This window comes from Pongo abelii, chromosome 5 (assembly GCF_028885655.2).
Source record: "Pongo abelii isolate AG06213 chromosome 5, NHGRI_mPonAbe1-v2.0_pri, whole genome shotgun sequence".
NCBI lineage: Eukaryota > Metazoa > Chordata > Mammalia > Primates > Hominidae > Pongo > Pongo abelii.
The window spans coordinates 52,108,741-52,130,494 of NC_071990.2; the positions used below are offsets into that span (position 1 = coordinate 52,108,741).

At 36.2% G+C, this 21,754-nt stretch overlaps 1 protein-coding gene and 1 long non-coding RNA gene across 2 annotated transcripts in view; one reads left to right on the forward strand and one right to left on the reverse strand.

Annotated features, from left to right (window-relative positions):
• The window catches only part of PKHD1 (PKHD1 ciliary IPT domain containing fibrocystin/polyductin), a 485,172-nt gene that overhangs the window by 45,371 nt on the left and 418,047 nt on the right, over nucleotides 1–21,754 (reverse strand). The window contains exon 61 of the mRNA XM_024248417.3: nucleotides 185–1,202. Coding sequence (XP_024104185.3) covers nucleotides 185–1,202 — 1,018 coding nt within the window. The remainder of the gene's footprint in view (nucleotides 1–184; nucleotides 1,203–21,754) is intronic.
• On the forward strand, nucleotides 6,033–20,912 carry LOC129059955 (uncharacterized). The gene is made up of 5 exons (XR_008526206.2): nucleotides 6,033–6,161; nucleotides 6,831–6,887; nucleotides 16,607–16,739; nucleotides 16,854–16,986; nucleotides 18,026–20,912. It is a non-coding gene; the product is annotated as an uncharacterized LOC129059955 (long non-coding RNA).

The following is a 21,754-nucleotide window of genomic DNA, read 5'->3' on the forward strand; positions in this document are numbered from 1 at the left end:
ATTTAATACAGAATCTAAAAACTAAGAATTTAAGTCTTTAAATGACTCTTTGAATTTTTATTCTTATCTTAAAAAAGCAGACGAGTTATATGATTCAGTGTAAGTAGATTGACATTTGCAACATATGTCAATATGGACCTAAAAAATCAGCCCTCATTTGGATGTGAATATAATTGGTACTTACCCATAGCCAATGACTCCCTTTGACTGAGTAACTAGTAAGGCCCCAATAGTCATATTCAGAACATTCTCTAGTACCCCAGTCTGTTGAGCAGTGATGGCTTGATGAGCCAAATTCTGTAATTTGTTACTTGATAAGGATGAAATCGTTCCAGTGCTCCTTACTGTTGGCGAATCACCAATTTCAATGACAATCACTTTTGAGATAGTTTCCACAGTCGTTGGGGGTGAAGCCCTATATGAGTTCATTTCCATCATGAGAGGCCTACGTTGACCAACTCTTCTATAATGACTAGTGCAAGTCACAGTAGGGCAATTGCGCTTTCTTTTTGCTCTATTGTCAGCAATGGCCTTTAAGGTCTCTTCATGGCCAGGCATCTCATGAATAAACCTGATTTGGTTTCGGCCAATCTGTAAGAAGTTAGTTAGTCTTTCGAGTATTACTATTTCCCAGCCTTTTTCTAAGACTGAAACCATCACAGTGAGGGCCAAGTGAATGGAAACACCTGAGCGTATTTCAATGGGCTCCTCTCCTTGTAGGACAACATACAAGAGGTTATCCATGATGTTGAAATAGTTGGCACCAATAGATTCATTCAGCAATAAGGAAGCCGACTGAACCAGAGTGGGTGGAATAAAACTTTCCCCTAAGAAAACGTGGGGGCTCTGGAGCTCATGGTAGAATACAGCCAAGAGAAGCTTGGAGGTACTTTTGTTCCCCAATAGAAAAAAGCGCAAAACTTGAGGAGTTTGATCCATGAAGCAGACCTTGCTAATTTGCCTGGTGGGTAAGATAGAATAGAAAGTAGACACCGACCCAGAAGTAGAACAGGGAATATTGGCATTCACACTGCTAAAGACATCAACAAAACCACTAGTCACAGATACAACTGGATATAACTTCTGGATTGCCCAAATGGCATCAGTGCTATCAAGAATTAGGACCACTTGGTCAGTCTGTTTGCAGATGAATCCTTGCATCAGAAATCGGTATGTACATTTCTGTTCTTCTCTAAATGTACCTACAAAAGAAAAGAAGCAAAACAAGCGATATATGAATTACAATCTGTCAATGATTATTTGTAATCCATCAGTCTTGCTATCATCTATAACTGGATAAAATATTTATTAAACATCTAATTGTGCCAGATACTGAGAGTGTAAGGAAGATTGGGGCAAAATATTTTTAAAAAATTAAATAATAGTTCTTTAATACATTTTAAAAGTATATGTTACATAATATGTTATTTAAAGTTAATAATGGAGATAATAACTGAGAAAAGGAGTTGAAGAAGTAAAAGAATCAAGACAATGAAATAATCATTAAGGGCCCTTGAGAGAAAAACAAGATAAACTGTTTTTTACTACTCTCACACACTCCATATAACACAAAATACCTCACCTCTGGTCACCAAAATGTGTAGGCATTTCTCCACACCAACAACCAGTTCTCCAGTGGATACAAACTGGGTGTCACATAATTTAACCGAATTCTGATACTAAACAAAGTTAGTGCAGACTCCACAAGGTAAGGGCTCAGTCTTACAAGCATGCCCCTATTTCAGATGCCAATTGCAAGTCCTAGGCTGTGACCTGTGCTTCTGAACAACTGGCTATAAATCAGGGCTCTCACGGCTCCATCCTTGAATTCAATTAACTTGCTAGAGAGGCTTACAAAACTCAGGGAAACATTTACTTATGTTTTTTTCATTTATTATAAAGGATATTACAAAAGATGCAGATGAACAGTCAGATGGAAGAGACGCATAGGACAAGGCATGTGAGAAGGGGCATGGAGCTTCCATGCCCTCTGCATGTGCCACCCTCAAGACACTTCCATGTGTTCAGTCACCTGAAAGCTCTCCCAATCCTGTCCTTTCAGGCTTTCATGGAGGCTCCATTATGTAGGTGTGATTGACTAAGTTATTGGTTGTTGGTGATCGACTCAACCTTCAGACCCTCTCCCTTCCCCTGAGATGGGGATGGTGAGGAGATGAGGCTTGATGTTCCAACCCTCTAGTCGCATGGTTGGTTCCCCTGGCAATCAGCCCCCATCCTGAGGCTATCCAGTAGTTGAGGCATCAGCTCATTAGAAAAAAAAGACATTCCTATCATCCAGGAAATTCCAAGGGATTTAAGAACTGTGTATCCGATGTTTCTATCACTTAGGGAATTACAAATGTCTTAGGGTTTCTGTGTCAGCAACCAGAGTCAAAGATCAAATATTCGAACAAAAGAGTCTCCTAGCACTGCTGATTTTAGTAGCTCTGCCTCAGGAACCAGAAATATAGATATAGATATAGATATATAGATACAGATACAGATTTAGATAGATATAGAAAGAATCTCACAATATCATAGCTCCATAATAGAAATAGGGTACAAGAGAAGGGGTAGTAACATCCAAGCGAATGGGAGAAAAGGCAGATGGAGGGGAATGGTGGAACAGAGAAATTATGAAGGCATATTAAAATTGAAGAGGTGTGTCTGACCAGATTGTGAAAGAGTTTGGATGTCAAACTATATAATTTTCTCATACTCTATTTTTCCCTAAACATAAAAAGTAAAGAAATACAAGAAGAGGGAAAGAAGAAAGTAGTAACTTGGGAAGTTGTTGATATTAAAGAGTTCAAGTTGAGGATGGTGAGGGTTAATAAAACATTTAAAGGAACAGCGTTATTCATTATTCCCACCATTCTTAATACCTCCTATATGAACCTAGCATAGTTCTTGTTTTGAATCCACAGGGATATTTTATCTTTCAATAAAGAATTTCTTTGATTTAAAATTTATATTCACAAAATCATTCTGTACTGTCTTCTAGATTTTTAAAATTTGCCTTAGTGTAAGTTCATAAAAGTAGCCTAAGAAATGGAACAAAAAATCAAATTATTTTAAATGTAAGAAATACTAGATTTGCATATAATATAGTCTTTCCTATATTCTTCCATCCATATGATAGAATTATAAATCTGTGCTAAACCTGTCCATGGTGTTAATAAATTTAACTACCAAAATGTTGGTTCAGAAGTAGGGCACATGGTTTACTTTTTATTCAACAATAACAGCAAAAACAGGGATGATTAAAAGTAACAAGGAAAATTATAAAATATTTAAAACAATAATAATTATACTTTTACTATATTAAAATTTGGGGAATGAAGTTAAAACAGTACTTTTATGGGAAAATTTATAGTGTTAAATGCTCATATAAGCAAAGAAGAATTATCTAAAAGCAATGTCCTATGGTACTTCTCATCTAAGAGATATAATGTCTTAAAGTGACCTCTAGAGATGTACGGTTCTGTCAGAATTATAAATAAATAACTAAACTAAAACAATCACTTCCTTTGTTGATGATTCTCAATCATTCTCTGCTACCATCTAACTGTATGTAATTTGATAAATCACATGACATTAGTAGGCATCAGTGTTCTTAAGGGTTATCCTTCAGGCCAGGGACAATATCTTATCTCTAAATCACCACAAGGGTCAACATTCTACCTCAAGCACAGTAGATGCTTTTAATATATATTAGCTGATTGATATGTAATGTTCTTTTCAAAATTCCTATTCTTCAAATCACTTTATGTGTTCTTGTCAGGTGTCTAATTATAAGACTCTTACTCTACAGTACAAATATATTTTAAGTCAACTCAGCATAACAATAATTGAGTATATCACAAAAATTTATTGTATAATCCTCTAAATTGATTCTTAATATATGTTAGGCAATATTGTAATACATCTATTTCACATGTATCCATACGATTGAAATTATGGCTGACTATACTTTCATAAATTTTCTTCTGCTATTGTATCACATAGTTGATTTGTCTACAACAGGTTCTGTTGTAATAAAGCATTTTGGGAACAATTCATTTATTCATTAAGTAAATACACATGGGGGAAAATAAGTTTTTCTTTCATACCTCCATTCCTTATGACAGGTAACTTCCAAAGCCAAAATAATAAAAAATGGCCTTTTAAAATGTAATTTACATTTTTTGGGAGTAATAAGGTACAGAAGTTATACTAGTAGGATGTATACCTTCAAAGAGGCCCATTATTACTTATTTATTTATTTTTACATATTCCACCCAGAAGCCAATCTGTCATAAAGGCTGGTCACCCAAGCCACTTCTGCCCCAAGGATCCAAAGTTCCCCGTTCCACTATTCAGTGATGACACTGGATGAAAAAGAATATGACAAACTACCTAGGTAGAAGGCAGGAGCTTGAGAGGGTGAGAAGGAGACAGAAGGAGAGAAGGGTTTGAATTGTGCAGGGTTGGAGCCCGAGAGGGCACAATCTCTGCTGAAAGTGTGTGATGCAGAGCCCTTGCACACCCTGGAGAGTTTAGCTCAGGCCCAGTCCATGAGGAAACTCAGAAACAAGATGATAGAGAATGAAAAGTCACAAATCTTTATGACCCATTGGAATTTTGTATGAATTTAATTACAAACACTAGATTGTGGTAAGGAATTGAATAAACATTTATTTGGATTCCTTGTGCATGCAGTAAGATTTTGTTACTATGGCTCCTCCCTCTAGTTGCCATATTGTTATTATTAAGCACTGTGCTAAAACTAGAGATCAAATGCCAGGCTTCTCAACTATGTGTTAGTTATTTGCTTGTTTAAACTTAGCCAATTACCTTCCTGATTGCAAAGGAACTAGTGCAGTGCCAATTACATGCATTATTTTTATTCCTATTTTCTCCTATTTTTATGTTTTAAACCTTGCTATGAATACCTTGCTATGAATACCTTGCTATGAATACCTTGCTATGAATACCTTGCTATGAAAGGACCACATGGATTTTGATTTCTCATATCTGGTTGGAGATTTACCCCTATGACCTTCACAAAGTTAATAATTAGTATCTTCTTATTTAAATAAACAGTTTCATCAAACATTAGTTATTATAAAATATTCTCCTCATTCTTTCCTTTCTACACTCCCCAAAAATGAAAAATATACTCATTTTGATTCAAGATAAGAATAAAGAATATTTAAATTACTTCTTTGGTTCAGATCTTCTTGACAAAACATACAACAAACAAGATATCTTTTCTCCAGAATATACTCTTTACAATTTTTTCTACCCTAGGAAAAATACTGTACAAAAAAATCTGTAATAAATAACAAATTAGTTTTATTTTTAGGCTATATAGTCTTGTGACAGATATACTTTTTCTAGCCCAATGTTTCTTAGAAGTCAGAGCTGAGGTTTCTTTGTTAGTAATATGAGAATGATGATTGGGATGTGACTGCCCAAACTCTTTATAGAGATAAAGCTATATAGAAGTAGCTTTACCCACTGAGAGGAAAAATGATTTGTATATCAGATATATTATTGTGGATAAGTAGAAAATTTTCCTTTTATAAAGAAAGTTAAAACAGACCCCAAAAAAACCCACAAATTAAATAATCCCACCAAACAATTAGTCATCTCTGATAGTACAAGCCTATTTCAGCAAGAATTTTTACCTTAGAGTTTTGACAATAAGGATTCTGTACAAATGAAATGCCTTACATGAGCTGAAAAGTAGGTTCTTTTACCTTTAATGTTATTGGAATAAACCAGTCTAACACTTAACAATGAAATTGTGAGAAGCAGCTAATGCATAGATGTAATGATTCAGAGTCTCTTAAAATGTACATTTCAAAAAGGTAGATTGTTGTGTTTAGATGCAAGCTGAGGTGCTGTAGATAAGACAGAACTCATAAAAAGTGAGAGACTAATGTTGGAGGGAGTGGATGACTGAACAGTAAGCTCTCTGAGAGGCTAAGGAAGAACAGGGTCCATAGCCTTCTTAAAAGATGGGATTGGATAGGTTGAAAGACTTCATCTCCCGTGAAGCAGGAAGGAGGGCAGAGAGTGTAAGTGCAGGTGGAGGTGGGTGGGAGATTGAAGGCACTCCATCTGCTGAGAGGTGTGGGGCAAGCACAGTTATCAACAGGAAGTCAAGTATGACGGTGAGTATTGGGGGCTAAGATGAGGTGCAGGAAAGATGGGTCAAATGTTTGTGGACTGAGAAGATGGTATAAAACAGTCATTGTGAAAGAGGTGCAAACTCAGCCTTTCTGTTAATTTAGTGCTTATACAATGTGAGGGAATCATTCTATAAAAGTAGGTACAAAGTTATGAATTCAAAATTTGGAGTGGGAATGAATTATTTAAAATGAGAAAAAAAATCACAACAAAATTATGTTTTAAAAACCTCGTAAGTACCACAAACATGATAAAATCTAGGGAAAGGTAATACGTATACTACTCAGCTTACCTCTGTATCATCCTTCCTATATTTTATTGTAACTGTTGTATTGCTTCTTCATATAACAACAATGTTGTAATATTTTTTATAGAGAAGATAGAAAGATAATTTAGTTTTTTCTATAGCTTGGATGATTGACGTTTGTTTTCCATAATTTCATTGGTAGTTTAGAAGAATTTCTTTCAGCTTCGCAACTCATTGTTGGTATGTGTAAATGTTTAGAATTTTTGTCAAATGTGGGAAGTCTCTTAGAAAGGTTTTCTCATGTATGAGCTATAATACTTGAATAAATGTTCACAGAGTAGCTTTTATTGGACTTTTACCCCAATCCTACATCTCTTATACTTTTCACTTTCTCCTCATGTTTTAGGATATGTTCATAACACAGTGTAACCTAGGGTCTGGCTTCTGTGTGTTGCAACACTGGGTAAGTCGATATAGATGTCTAGTAATAATTTTATATAGAAGTGATTAGGAAGACATAGATGTCTAGTAATAATTTTATATAGAAGTGATTAGGAACCACACCCTACTAAGCCCAAATCAAATGCATGTCCAACTCAATTTCCCCTTAGCTAGATTTCAAAAACGCTGTAGCTAGTCCACTGTCACTCAACCCCACACCACTTATGATGAAGGAACATTTAGAGTGGAAAGAGAGAATTATTCTAATTCTGGTTAAAATATCTTAATTTTGAAAATTTTACAAAAGCATAGATCTATGCAAACACAAAGCTGAAATGTGTTTTGGAGCCTTGGAAGGGGCCCATGTAAGTGAAGAGCCTGAAATCTAGTCTTTATCATCTTCACAGAAAATTTAGTCTGCCTGTGTTGTGGAGAATGTATGAGTACATGCTTTGGCTATATCCAGTAAGATGGAATGGACAAACAGAATGGCTGAGTTTATTCAAGGTTGGGTTCATGCTTGGCTATGCCAAGGACAAAGAGTCATAGGTATTAAAGGTATATACAAAGAACTGATGATAAGAAAGCATAGCTCATTTCAGCTGCATAAGAAGGGAAATGAAGGGAAGGCACTCATGCATATTAGAAAAATGCACATGGCAATGAGTTTAATGCCCCAGGGAAGGGGCTCTTGAACAATTTGAGTTGGAAAGACCTGAATTATTCCTTGAAAGTATGGTACTTAAATTCATGATTTTGAAGTTCAGTCATCATGACAATTTCAATGTTATCACTGTGTCAGTGAGTAGTAAGGTACAGTGGGGGTAAGGTACAGATGGGGTAGTTTGTCAGTATCTTATTCATTTTCCTAGGTCACCTTTAATCAACCTTCATATTTTAATTTTGGCGTGAGGCAAAAATAAAGCACACGTAAGCAGGGTTCCAGAGCCACTAAATGGGTGTAGTTCTTAATTATGGCAGAGAATACACATTAACTACTTAAGAGGCTGACAGACCTCAGAGCTCAATCCCCAGCCGCTACTGGCAGGCGCCTGCAGTGACAGTTCAGCATCACTTCTATAGAGCGTTCCGTTTTTCCTTCCTCTGGATTTGTTTTCTTCCTGCTTCTGTCACTTGGGGAAGGTTTAGTTTTGAGTAATGATTATCTTTCTCCCTTGTTTTTGTCTTTTCTTTTCTCCCACTTCTCCAAATGGCCTATCTGCCAGTCACAATTTTTGTGGTCTGCAATTCTGATCACTTTTAAATGAAACCCATGCTGGCTTTGGTAATCATAATGTCATTTACAATTTACCACTAAACACGTTTATTCAGTTAGTAGCACACTGGAGAAAGAGAACTCCATATGAACTCACCGTGAAAGGCCTAATCTGATTATTTCCTCATGAAAATCCAGGCAGGGGTGCTTGTAAGAGGGGCTGAGAGAAGAAGGAAAAAAGCGAGATCTGGCCACAGCTGACTTTCATAATCAATGTGAATAGATAAGTGACACAGCCTGTCAGGGGCAGCCGCCCAGCCACCCCAGGGCATTCCTTTCCAAAAGGCTAGGGTGGACAGGGCTTAATAAATGCTGAGTGACCAGTGAGTATTGGCTTGGCATGTGCTATTGCATTCACGATGGACAAGAACATGATAAAGTCCAGAAGCTCTTAAGTGGGGAAAATTAGATTAAGCAGGTTGTATTTGTGTGTGCATGTGTGCCTATGAGTACTTGCTTTGCGTATACTTTAACTTCCTAAAATACCCTGGTCATTCAGTATGCTCTGTCCACCTTTCCCTAGACAGGAAGCTACAGACTTAGAAACCAAGGCAGTGAGTGAAATCTGTCTGGTGGCAGAGGAGGAGGAAGGAGGCGGGTGTGTATGTATGTGAGTGCGTGTGTAGATTCAGGTTGCTTCCAGGGTTCTAACATATATTAACTTTGTGTCAATATTTGTCCTTCCTGTCGTGAAATGAGGATTTTCCACCTCATTTCACGTTTGAAAAGAAAATATGCCAAAGGGGTCATCTTTGCTAGGGGAAAAAAAAAATAAAAAGAAAAGATAAAAAAAGACTTCTATTCTTTATTTAGAAAAATGGATCTGAAGGAAAGAAAAAAAATTTAAATAAATGTTCTGACTCAAAGGCACATAGTATCCTTCCATATTTCTGTTTTCAACAAAAAAGAAAAATTTGTATATTTAAAATTGAATGAAATACATCAACATTAATGATTTTTTCCTCGAGGTTAACACCACCATTTCCTTCAATAATTTTTTTAGCCATTTTGTAATATATTTCACAACTCATGGTAAAGTGTAGGAGATTTGACAAAAACAAAATATATACTCATTCTCTTATTTTCAAGAAATGAAATCATTTACAATTCTTTTCTGTCAAACAACATTTATACCTCATTTTATTTCTAATTTAACAAATATAAATGGTCCCAGATCAAATAAAGTGAGGACAGGTGGAATTTATCCCCATTTATATATGTTGTCACAGGCCCTCAGGCTATGAGGAGTGAAAGTCCAAAATCTCAAAGCTGTGCTCCTCAATACACAAAAGAAGTAACTGTGATCTTCCAAAGAATTATTAAAGATAATATGTTTTGGTCATAATAGAAATAATAGAGAAAAACAGTCTGCTTTTTTAGAATGGGCAATTCTGAGCAAAAAATCATTTGTTTAAACTTCAAAAAATGGGTGTACGTTATATTTATAAGGTGAAGGCATATTGAGAGTGATGTTCTTAAGCAGAATAGATTCAGTATAGGTGATAGGAAACACATCCTTGCTAATCTGGAGTCTAGAATTAGAGTTAGTTAAAGTCTATCGAGGGACCATAATATGGTAGTTCTAATTATTATGAAAAAGATATATATACTTGCACATATACACACTGATAGGAATTATTATAACCAAACTAAGCACAATTATAATAGTTATTATTACAAGTAATATGAGAAACTTAAAGTTCATTAGATTGAAGAAGTACAACATGTATTCACTCACTGCTTAGGTCCTAGAGCTTCAAAATTAATTCATTTTCAGATTGGCTTTCACAGTTTGTTAGACAGTGGCACTTCAGAGTACAATCACCTCTGGCACCATTTTCAATGAGGAGGACAGCACTGTAACAGCTAGTTACTGGTGTAGTGAAGTGGCTTTCAATGCTTGGGAGCCACAAAACGCCCAAGAGTGAAGACAGTTTGAAAGGACTGAAGATACTGCCTAAGAACAGGAAGCTGCTGTATGAGGAATATATGCATCTGCAGGTGTAAAATGGGCTGGTAGACTTCAGAAACCAAAGATCATAGGATCTGTCACAATTTTATGAGCAATCTCACCAAAGTTTTGTAGTTGGGCCTATTTTCCATAAGGACGCACTTCCAAATTAATACAAGAAAAATGGAAAACTACATAAAACCAGCTATTGCATGAAGCAAAAAATGTCTGTAAGACTTTCTGTTAAAGGCCTTTCTGTCTCTACAATCAGTTCTTTCAGGGAATATCTCAAAATATTTGTTCTCTTTTAATAAAAGTGTTGCATTGATAAAAAAGATCAAGAGATGAAGGTTAAGTGATGGCATGACAATAAATATGAGAGAGAAGGTCAGATCTATACCCAATAGACCCTTCTTCTGATTCAACCATTTTTCCTTTTTACTTTTTTAAATTAAAGAAACTCCTTATTTTTGTTAGTAGAAATCTGTTCAAACAAATTCAATAGACTATTTCATAATTCTTTTACTATGGTAAAATGTCATTATCTATACACTGCTTGAAAAAGTGGTTTAGAAAGTGTTTTTGTATTTTCGTTATTTTGTTGTAATATGATTTCACCTGAAAACATCAAAGAATATGGTCCCAATTATGATTTTATTATTTGAATATTACATTGAAAACAGCCCAGGCAAATCCAAACTCAGGAAGTACAGCTTAGCGAGTGGGAGATCAGATTTTAAAGTCAGAGAGATTTGCATTGCAAGCTGGCTCTGCCACTTTCTAGCTGCAAAACACAGACAAGTTACTTATCCTCTCTCTGACTCATTTTCTTCATTGTCAAAGGGATTGGAAATGGTACTTAATTCATAAGCTGATGGAGACAGCTAAGTTAGATGATGTATGCACAGAGTGAGAGAAAAACACATGTTAATAAATACAAGCTGTTAAATTCTTATAATTTTAAAAAGAGAATTTTTAAAGCTACCTTCCACTCTCCTTTTGCCTTTTATGACACTATCCTTATCGCAAACTGGTGTTGGTCTAGTATTCTGGAAAACCACCTGAAGTGTTGCAAACATTTATAATAAACACTGTTGAAAGAGACAAGTTACAGGTGAAGAAAATGCTAGAAGGTAGAAATGACAATCTATGTTTTCAAGAAAATATCAGCAAGAAAGAAATGCACATACATAAGTACATATACATCTGTGTGTGCCTGTGCACATGTGTCCATGAATAGAGTGCCTATATTTTCCACCAATCAAGAAAAAAACCCAACCTGAAAATCTAAGATTATTTTCCTGGTCATCTATTCTTAACTTTCTCTTCATTTCTTTTATAATATAATATTCGCCATCATCACCCTACACCTTCTCTCTACCTTCTTACTTTTTAATATTAATTTTATTTATTTATTTAGCTAGCTAGCAAACCTTGCCTGCCAGCTTTAAACAAACTGATATTCATGGGTTAAACACAGGAGCAGCCAACAGCATTCTTTGCAGATACAATTTCTGCCAAACTCTTTCCCCAGAATGATAAACTTATCACCTCTCCAGCCCTCAGTTTGAAGCTGCAGCAGTAATTTCTGCTGGGTGCCAAAACTAAAATGAATGTGACTGTGCCATGCCCTGCTCTGAGCTGTGGCTATAATGAGATTTGAATGGGAAGCCCCGGACACAATAAATCTGCGCCATATGTGACCATTTCCTGCGTCAGTTCCTTTCTCATAACCAGTGGAGACTTTTTTTCCCTCTCATGACCCCACACCATGACTCTGAAATCTTTCATGGCTGCTTATGGGCCTCAGGCTTTTTGCAGCAGTTGTATAAATAAATGAATTTGACAGCAAACATCATAACAGTTAGCAGTAATGTGTGTTCGGCACAAGTGCCTATACTACTCACTGGAGAAATGGCACAGGAAACAGCTTGTTTTGTTACCTAAACAAAAGTAGTTTCGTTTGACAAGTGGTGAAAGAATTAGTCAAATAAACTTGAAATCCACTAGGACTTATTTTTTTTTCCAACTCTCCCTGCCAGGGGAATGTTCCCAGCTCCTGAGTGCCCATGACTCACAGAAGGTAAATTTCTCCCTTTTTATTCTGAGATAAAGATCTGCACTGGGAATACAAAACCTTCGACTGATATTTTATATTAATCTTTTCAAGGCAAGAGTGTCATGTATGGGAACTCAGGTAGTCAAGAATTTCCAAGGAAGCCTGTGGTAGAAATGCCAAGCAGGATGTTTCGGGAGGAAAGGAAAGGTGGTAATAATGAACCAACTCACTGATTCCCATTGAAAGCAAACTGAAGCTTACAAGTGCTTCTTTTCTTTTCACACTGCCTTTATTCAGGAACAAAAAATCTCTACACAAGTTGCTGAAGGAAAGGAAATTAGCATTTTCTCTGTATCTCATTTCTCCACTCTTCCTCTGGCATCTTAATGCCAATCCTGTTGTCTCTGCTGTGAAGGATGTTATACTACAGTGATTATTCTCAGGACTCTGGTGCAAACTGCCTAGGTTCAAATCCTGGCTCTGTTTCTTACTCTCTGTGTAACTCTAGGCAAATAACTTGGCCTCATTGCATCTCAGTTTTCTCCTTTGCAAAGCAGCAATAATAACGCTATGGTATCAAGCTCCTAAGGTGTCTGTGCCAATTAAATGTATTTTAAAAGGCTCAGAACAGTATCTGAAACATAATATTATTATTATTATTATTATTATTCTGCCAAACAGAGAGATTTGGAAAATAGTCTCTCTAGCAGTACTAGAAATTTTTTTCCATGATGGCTTGATATTGGCAGCTAATCTCAGAAACGAAATTTAAAACTTTTTGGGGAAAATCATAATTGGAGCTTCATGTAAACCATTACAATTAATTTCAAGGTACAGTACAACACTACTTGAAATAAAAATATCACCTGGACCCTGAAATTTTTTCTTATATGAAGGTTATTTTCACACTTTCAAAGGTGGTTATACTTTATCATAAGTGGCCAAGTAACTATTGTCCCTAGAATCTTCTCATATTGCACAGAAGTATCACTGATTAGGAGAGCAAAACTCAAGAGTTATCACAAACTAATAAATCTTAGTCCAGGTATATGTTCTATTTTGGTTTTGGTTTTGGTTTTAATTTAATTATTAAAATGTGTTCATTGCAGTATTTTGCTTGTGTGACAATTACAAGAAAGTGCCATAAAATTTTAGAAGGTATAGACAGTAATCAACATGAACAATAATTTCCTATTACAGAGAGCCTGCTACCTACACTATAGATTCCCAGTGTCTTTATTTTAACTAAATAAAAAATCCACTTGAATATACATTTCTCCATATTTAAACTTCCAGACTATAGTGAAAAGTCACAAATATAAACGAATTAAACTATTGTAAAGACAAATGAATGGTAAACGTTTTGCTCTGAGAGCAATGCCAATAAAACTTGAAAGGGTGTTAAGTGAGGGTAAAAAAAACCACATGCCTTTATAAGACAATGAAGAATCAGTAGGGGGACAGAGTAAATATACAGTTAAAAAATGGGTTGGTTGTGAATTGGGGTTAGGGATTGACAGAAAACCAAATACATACGTGGCATCCTTCTATTGTAAAGCAAGTTTAAGTACAATTCCATTTCTAGTAAAATCAATGGAAAACCCCATTTTGTCACTGCTGCCCATGTATAGACTGCATTGCTACATCTAGGAAACCTCCCAGAAATTGATCTATGAGAAAATGACTTTTTCCCCAAGGCAATTTCACTGCTGTGGAATGTCATCTGATAAAATGGCTCCATTGCTACTTCCAAATCCTTTCCCGAGATCAGCTTCTAGGATGTATTTCCTAACTCACCTTAGGATTTCCAAAGGTGAAGATTTAATGCTGTGAATAACTCCAGCTCTTCAGACGAGACATTGCCACCAACAGCTGAATAAACACAGGCCTTAGCAATGTCATGTTTGGTTGACCAACCACTGCTATTGCCCCTTAACTAGCAAGTAAATACTGCCACCTTGTAAAGTCTGTTTTTCTGAGTTAAAGAGAACACTGAAGGGAACAGATGAACTTTAAAAGACCAGTAGCCTTAATCAAGCATTGTAGATCTGTGAAAATAACTGCTCAGCTATTTCTTCATTGTTTTCCTTGTATGTGTATGAATACATATAAGCCCAGCCTTGCGCTTCCCCATTATCTTATTGGTATCTTAATGACTAGTTAATAGGATCATTAACTAGTCATTAACCATTGAGCAGAGGTAACTAGTGTCCCTTTTGGGCCATACTATTTAATTGAAAGAGGTGGTGAACTACAAGCCACTGGCTAAATCAGGCCCACTGGCTATTGTTATAAATAAAATTTTATTGGAACACAGCCATACGCATTTGTTTATGTATTGCCTATGGCTACTTTGCACTACAACAGCAGGGTTGAGAAATTGTGACAGAAATTGTATGGCCTACAAAGTTAAAAATATTTGCCACCTGGCCCTTTACAGAACATGTTTGCCAGTCTCTGTTCTAAGAGTTCTGAGTTTGTCTCTTGAGACAGTGACCAGAAAAGTATAAGACGGAAGTTGATCTTTCAGCTTGAGTTCCTGCCAACCAGAGATGGACAAGAAGTACAAACGAGAAATAAGCTTTTGTTGTTTTAAGATGTTGAGATAGATACAGCATCAGGGTAGACTAGATTAGGATGTCAGTACCCTGATGGATGCAGCATCTATAATATTCTTAGATGTATCTTTTCCTCAGAACATATATATACTATCTCCTGCTTCGGGGAAGAGGATAAAGAACATAAGAGAACTCTTCTTTTGTCCCCAGGAGACCTAGGATGAAAACAGAAACATAACACAATTTTCTCTCTAAACACAAGTTTTCTTTACATAATTTTTCATACTATTCACTTTTTCTAATACCTGAGCATCAGTATTCTCTGTTAAAGCTCTCTGCAAAACTAGTTCTACGAATCTCTTCAGATTTGCCTTCTTTTCCAGTGTGATATAAAGATGAAATTTACTTGACATACTGCACACGGAAGATTACTGAAGTAATTAGGTAAAAATATTTTCATAAGCCCAGAGTTGGGATGTTCTAGTCTCTGAGAATGAGTTATTTTATTTGGGCTTTGCTTTAATATGGGTGAAGAATGCACACAGCTGGCTCTGCTTGCTCATTTTGCTATGTCCAGTTCTTCTCCTTTGGAGGAAAAAGAAACAGGGCAAGTTGAGTGAACAGCTTGCCTCTGCTTTTGCTTTTTTGGAGGCAGAAAGTGATGGAGACCAAAATGAGAGTGTAATGTTCCTTGTATCAGCTATAGAAGAGAAAGCCTATGGGAGTCTTACCAATAGAAGCTCTGTGACCTGAAGAATAGAAACACTAGATTGAAGTGTCAATTGCAGTTGATTTTCTTCCTAATCCTGGTGACTTTGAAAACAGACAGGCTACCATGCACCTCAGTTTCCTTATTATGCATACAAAGCAATATACCTGGATACTTATCTAATACAGGGAGAATACATAGAAGTTATTTGTACTAATGTCTGGGAGACATGGAAGGGGAAAATATATTGAAAAAGGAGGCTTTTACCCAAACAATCAGCTAACTAGCAGTAATAAATAGGATCCAGAAGAAAGAGTGAATAAGAAACATGGTGAGATCAATCAGATACCATTTAGTCAGTTGAACAAATCAACTATGAAGATTTTTTACAAACAAATTTGCTAGAGTTCTTACAAATAAGATTCTGGGTTGGAGGATTTCAGATAGATTACTTCTAAGTTATCCTTTAAGTTCAGCGACTCCTCCTGAAAACTGGTGTATCATAATTCAGCAAGGTGAGCAAATTTTAAAGACAATTCGGGATCCAATTTTGAGTCAGAAAACATAATTAGATTACGGAGATACACAATGGACACTAAACACTGGGAGACAGAATGGCTTACTTATACCAAAGGCGTTATTCAAACTTTGAGGCAAAGTAGTGGCTGGAACTATAAGAACAAGTACCAAAAAATATATTTACAGATGCCAATCAGACAACAAACACAATATATAGGCTCAGGAGGTGAAAGTATTCCTGATTAAGCAAAATTTTACCTTATTTTCAACCATATATAAGGTTAAAGAACTATAAGCAGCTGTGTACTATGGTCTGCATATAGAAATACTTCAGGATCATCTCTTCAATTTGGATGATGTATGGCATAGACTCAGGAAATCATAGTAATCCTAGGTTTTATTCCATCACATCAGATTTTGGTAAATTCCGGGGGCAGTGTGAGTAATACAGAGGAAAAAAAGAAAAGAATGTAATTTTCTAGCTCTTCCACTGTATAGTTGTGATATTGTAATCATTGATTTTATACTATTTATTGACCATTTGCCATTATCCTGATAATGAATTCAACTTTGAGATTATAATGGTTAAAAATTAAATGAGAGACAGTGCTTGCCTTCATGGAGCTTACTCAGCCATGTTTTCAGAAACAAATTTTCCCTCTCTTTTAGAGACAATGAGCTCATGAGCAACTTGAGTACAGATATCAGCCTTATTCACCTTTGCATATGTCCTTCCGCTCCCATATACTCAACCAGTGCCCGATTCACAAACCAAGAGAGAAGAAATATCAACATTTCCTGAGTATGTACCATGTTCCAGCTATTCTGAAAGTCTTTCAACCAACAGTTCTTATTTTATTTAATTATCACAGCAAACTGAGAGGTGTGTTTTTATTGCTTCCATTTTCCAAATAAGAAAGTTGAACTTGTAGCTGTACTTGAAGGACTGTGAGATAACAGAACTAAATGTTAGAAGCAGCCTGGTTCCCTGAGTCACCATCAGGAGGGCAGCTGCCAGGAGAGTCACCCAAACTTCTTCAGGCTGAGATGTGAGTAAAACAAAGTTTTTCTATTCTTAAACAACTGAGATTTGGAGATTATTTGTTAATTGGAGTAACTCTGTCTTGTACAATATCCATGTTTTATGTAAGTAAATTTTAAAAGTAAGTACGCACAGAGAGGCAATGAACAAATAATGCTGAGGTCCCAGTTAGCTTAGAAGCAAAAGGAAGAGAAAAATACAAGCAATCTGACATTGTGACCTACACTACAGCTACCATTTAAAGAGGCTCCAAGGGGATCTACAGGACATTGTTGTCTTCATTCTGTGTTCTTGGAAGTTCACTAAGAAATGACTGTGGATAAGCTTTGCCCTGCTAGATATTCCCCCACTTGATGGCCAGCTTAAAACTGATTTAGAAGCTTTTAGAGACTGCTAGGGATTCACGGCTTTACTAAGGTCTGAAAAGCAAGCACTTAAGCAGCATACTGCATGCCAAGAAACAAAATCAGAAGCTACAAGCAGCTGGTTTGACCTTTGAGAAAAGTTTGGCAAAAGGGCAAGAGCATATTTATAACTCCTATGGGACAGTTCATGTGCTTTCCATTGGACTTGCTCTGTGTCAAAGGCCAATTTCCATCCATTATGATTCACTAAGTTAGTTTTATGAATATTACGTTTAGAGAAAATCACACACTGGGTCAAAAGCAAAATTAGAGCATTTCCATCATTGGGGAGTTTATCATTTCACCAACTATAAAATTCTTTTTGCTTGAATTTAAGGCTGGTTTTCTCTGAAATACACGATTTTCCTGATGAAACTAGCCACTGATCTTTCAAGAATAGTTTTCTGGGTCAATAGAAGCTGCCTCCTGGGAAAATATTACACCCCATTACGCATCTGGCCAATTCTTTGAGGCCATTCAAACTGTTAGGAGTAAGAGTGGGAGAATTCCTTCCTGTCCTCTGAGACGATCATTTTGTACCCCAAAACTTCAACCTCATTATTCTTATCTTAGGGCTAATTACAATGTTATTATTGGTCATAAAATTAACCAGATTTTCCTCTCTTTTCTTTTCCTCTTCAGCATTTGACTCCCTGACCTTCTTCAACAGAAAAGTCTATGGGCTGATTATATGCTAAGAATAGAAGTATTTCCTCTTACTTGCTTTAAATTTTCCCACTGTTAATTTCGTTGAGAGCATACTTGTTCTCATATTATAAAACAGCATTAAAAAAATTTTTTTAAAGAATTTTTTACTACTTCTATAAAATCTGAAAATTTTTGCTCTTGTAACCCAGTGCTTCTGAGATTGGTCCCTTTTTTTATCTCACCATCCAGAGGTCCTAGCCTACATTTACATTGGCCTATAGGTACATGATTCAACTTATAACCTAAGGCCCCTTGCCAGTTTCTCCCTTGCACTTCACTTTACTATTTCCCGAAGCAACTTCTTTGTTTTAGTTGAGGAGGGTTGCTACCTTCCTGTGGCAGTGGTTGCCAAAGTATTGTTTTAAGAACCATTACCAGGCCATGTAAGGACTTGGTAGAAAAAATGGTTTTATAGGTTAGCAGTCTGCTGGTGTAAGGGATGGAAGATATGGTGAAGCCTTGGCAAAACTCACTGTCAGGAAAACACAGCTATACCTCCTATGCAAACGCTTTGCTCAACAGCGCTTACGCACAACTTAGCTGCTGTCTAACCCAGAACTCCATCCAAATTCCATTCCACTCATCCATGTCTGACACTTCTTAAGTTTCTATAAAGATTTTTCTAGCACTCTCTGCTGATCACTGGCTGACAAAATTCATTGTATAATTCACTCTAAAATTGACAGCGTTGTCCTAGATGGATGGCATGTTTGGATGACAGCAGCTAAATCTTACCTAGAGATTCAAGGTGAGAAGCTTTTTGAACCCCTAATTTATGTTCACCTTGTAAAGAAGGATGATCATCCTTCTGTTTATATTAAAATGATTAGACTTGGTAATCTTTAAAACCACAACAAAAGCTGGACTGCTTTCTAAAGAACCAGAATGCTTTACCTCTGACCTTGTCTTCTGCTAACTCCCCTCCTGGTCATTCTGCTCAGGCCACTCTGACTTCCTTGCTAATCCTCACACAGTGCAGGCACTCTCCCCACCTGGGGCCTCTGCCAAGGCAGATCGCTCTACTTTTCTCCCAGGTGTTCCTGTGGCTCAATCCCACGCCCTCTTCTCTGTCTCCTTCTCAGTGAGGGCTACTTTGGTCAGCCTATGTACAAGCATTCTTATTGCCTCCTATGATGCTCTACACTTTTTCTTTTGTCTATAGCACTTATAACTTTATAATCTACTAGAGAATTTACTTATTTATTATGTATATTACTTAGTCTCTCCTCTAAGTAAGGTAAGAAAGTAAGCTCTATGAGAGCAGAGTTATTTGTCTAGTTTTAACACTTTACAACTAGCCAGAAAAGTACCAGGCACATAGTAGACTCAGTAATATGTGTTAAATTGAATAAACTTAATGCATCCATTCGTTTTCAATAATTAACTCTAGAATTTTCCTGATTCACTCAGATTGAAATTGAACATTCAAGTTGAAACTATGATCTACTCACTTGTATGTTTGAAATCTACAAGGACAACTTTCTAACAATATTTTGCAAGGACTGTATATTTCATATGTCTTTCAGAGGCCAGATATGCAGTTACATTTTCTCAGGTACTCCACTTTGTCTTGGTTTTCAGAAAAGTTGATGTTCTTGCCCTTCTGAAATCATGGCACCAAAAACGGGGATGTAAGTTCTTTCATTGTCAAGAGTGAATGAGAAGGAAAGGGGAAAAGAGGAGCAGGGAAGAAATGGATAATACTATTTCTAGTATCCTTCCTTCCAGAGAAGAATGAATTAAACATGAGGCAAGAAGGTCACCAAGTTAGTTAGGCATATGAATTAAATCAGATTGTCTGAAGAAAGTACTCTATGAAGATAGGGCACAGAGAAAGAATACAACAAAAATCAGATGATAAAAAATGAAAAAATAGTTGCATTTGTATGGCACATTTTAATATGTTAAGTACTAATAATAACTCTTGCCATTATGTGTTAATAATAGATCCTTTTCTGTATCAGCTATATTGTATACATTATGTATAAGTGTTGACAACATGAAAGATAATTCCTGTATTTCTATTCTACAGATGACTAAACCTAAGCTCATGGTGTTAAATATCCATAGACACCCATCTATTCAGTGGCCAGCAGGGCCTGAAGCCATATGATAGCCACCATTCCACACATTTTGCCACCATGTCACCTGTTATCATTTGCCCTTCACAACAACTTTAAAAGGCAGAAATAAGAGGTGGCATTTCCATTTGCCTGATGAAAAAACTGAGTTTCTTAAAATGTAGTACTTGCCCAAAGACAAAGTGAATTAATTAAATAATGGTCTCTTGACATCTGTGTCTAATGTTCTTGTCATAACATGATGCTCTTGGTGTTGGTAATAAAACTAATGTTTCTCAAATAGAGGATGAATTCGTGAGTTAGTAAATCAGTTCAGTTTTGACACTGCAATCTCCAAAGAGATCCTAAAATTATTTTCATATTTTCATACCACGTGGATTAATACTCAGTAACAGATTGCATTCTACAAATAGTATTGCCTTGAGATCCATCCACTTGAATTAACCAAAAAAATACTACTAATTAACTAGACTTAAGAAATGGCTGGTACTAGGCAATGTGACTTTTTTATGTCATATGTCACCTGGATTACATTTTCACTCTGATGTACATGTCATTGATGGCAGTAGTCTGCTAGAATTTGACACCATGAATTTATCTGATGAAGTGCACAGAAAGAGATCAGTTTATTAATTCGTAAGCACAATCTAGAGCCATTTTATAATATAGTATTTCCCCCTTCACAGAATGATTCAGTACTTGACTGATTTAAGTATAAAATGCCTTGGTTTGTTAAACACAACCCCATATTGGGGAGAAGAGGACTTGGGTTCTACTAGCAGTTGTCCCAAAATTTGCTATTCTTAAACAAGTTGTCTTCCCTCTCAGGATTTCAAAGTCACCATCAAAAACTTAGAAACATCTCAAGTTAACAACCTAATGTCACAACTAAAACTACTAGAGAACCAAGAGCAAACAAATCTCAAAGCTAGCAGAAGACAAGAAATAACCAAGATCAGAGCTGAACTGAAAGAGATAGAAACACACACACAAAAAAAAATTCAAAAAATCAACACATCCAGGAGCTATTCTTTTTTTAATAAAAATCAATAATATAGATAGACCACTAGCTAAACTAACAAGGAAGAAAGAGAAGATTCAAATAAACACAATCAGAAACAACAAGGGGGATATCACCACAGACCCCACAGATATACAAACAACCATCAGAGAATATTATAAACACCTCCAGTGTTTTCTAGTTTATGCATACAAACTAGAAAATCTAGAAGAAATGGATAAATTCCTGGACACATACACCCTCCCAAGACTAAACCAGGAGGAAATTGAATCCCTGAACAGATCAATAACTACCTTGAAATTGAGTCAGTAATAAATAGCCTACTAACCAAAAAAAGCCCAGGACCAGTCAAATTCACAGCCGAATTCACCAGATGTACAAAGAAAAGCTAGCACAATTTCTACTGAAACAATTCCAAAAACTTGAGAAGGGACTCCGCAGTAACACATTCTATAAGGCCAGCATCATTCTGATACCAAAACCTGGCAGAGATACACAAAAAAGAAAACTTCAGGCCAATATCCCTGATGAACATCGATGCAAAAATCCTCAATAAAATAC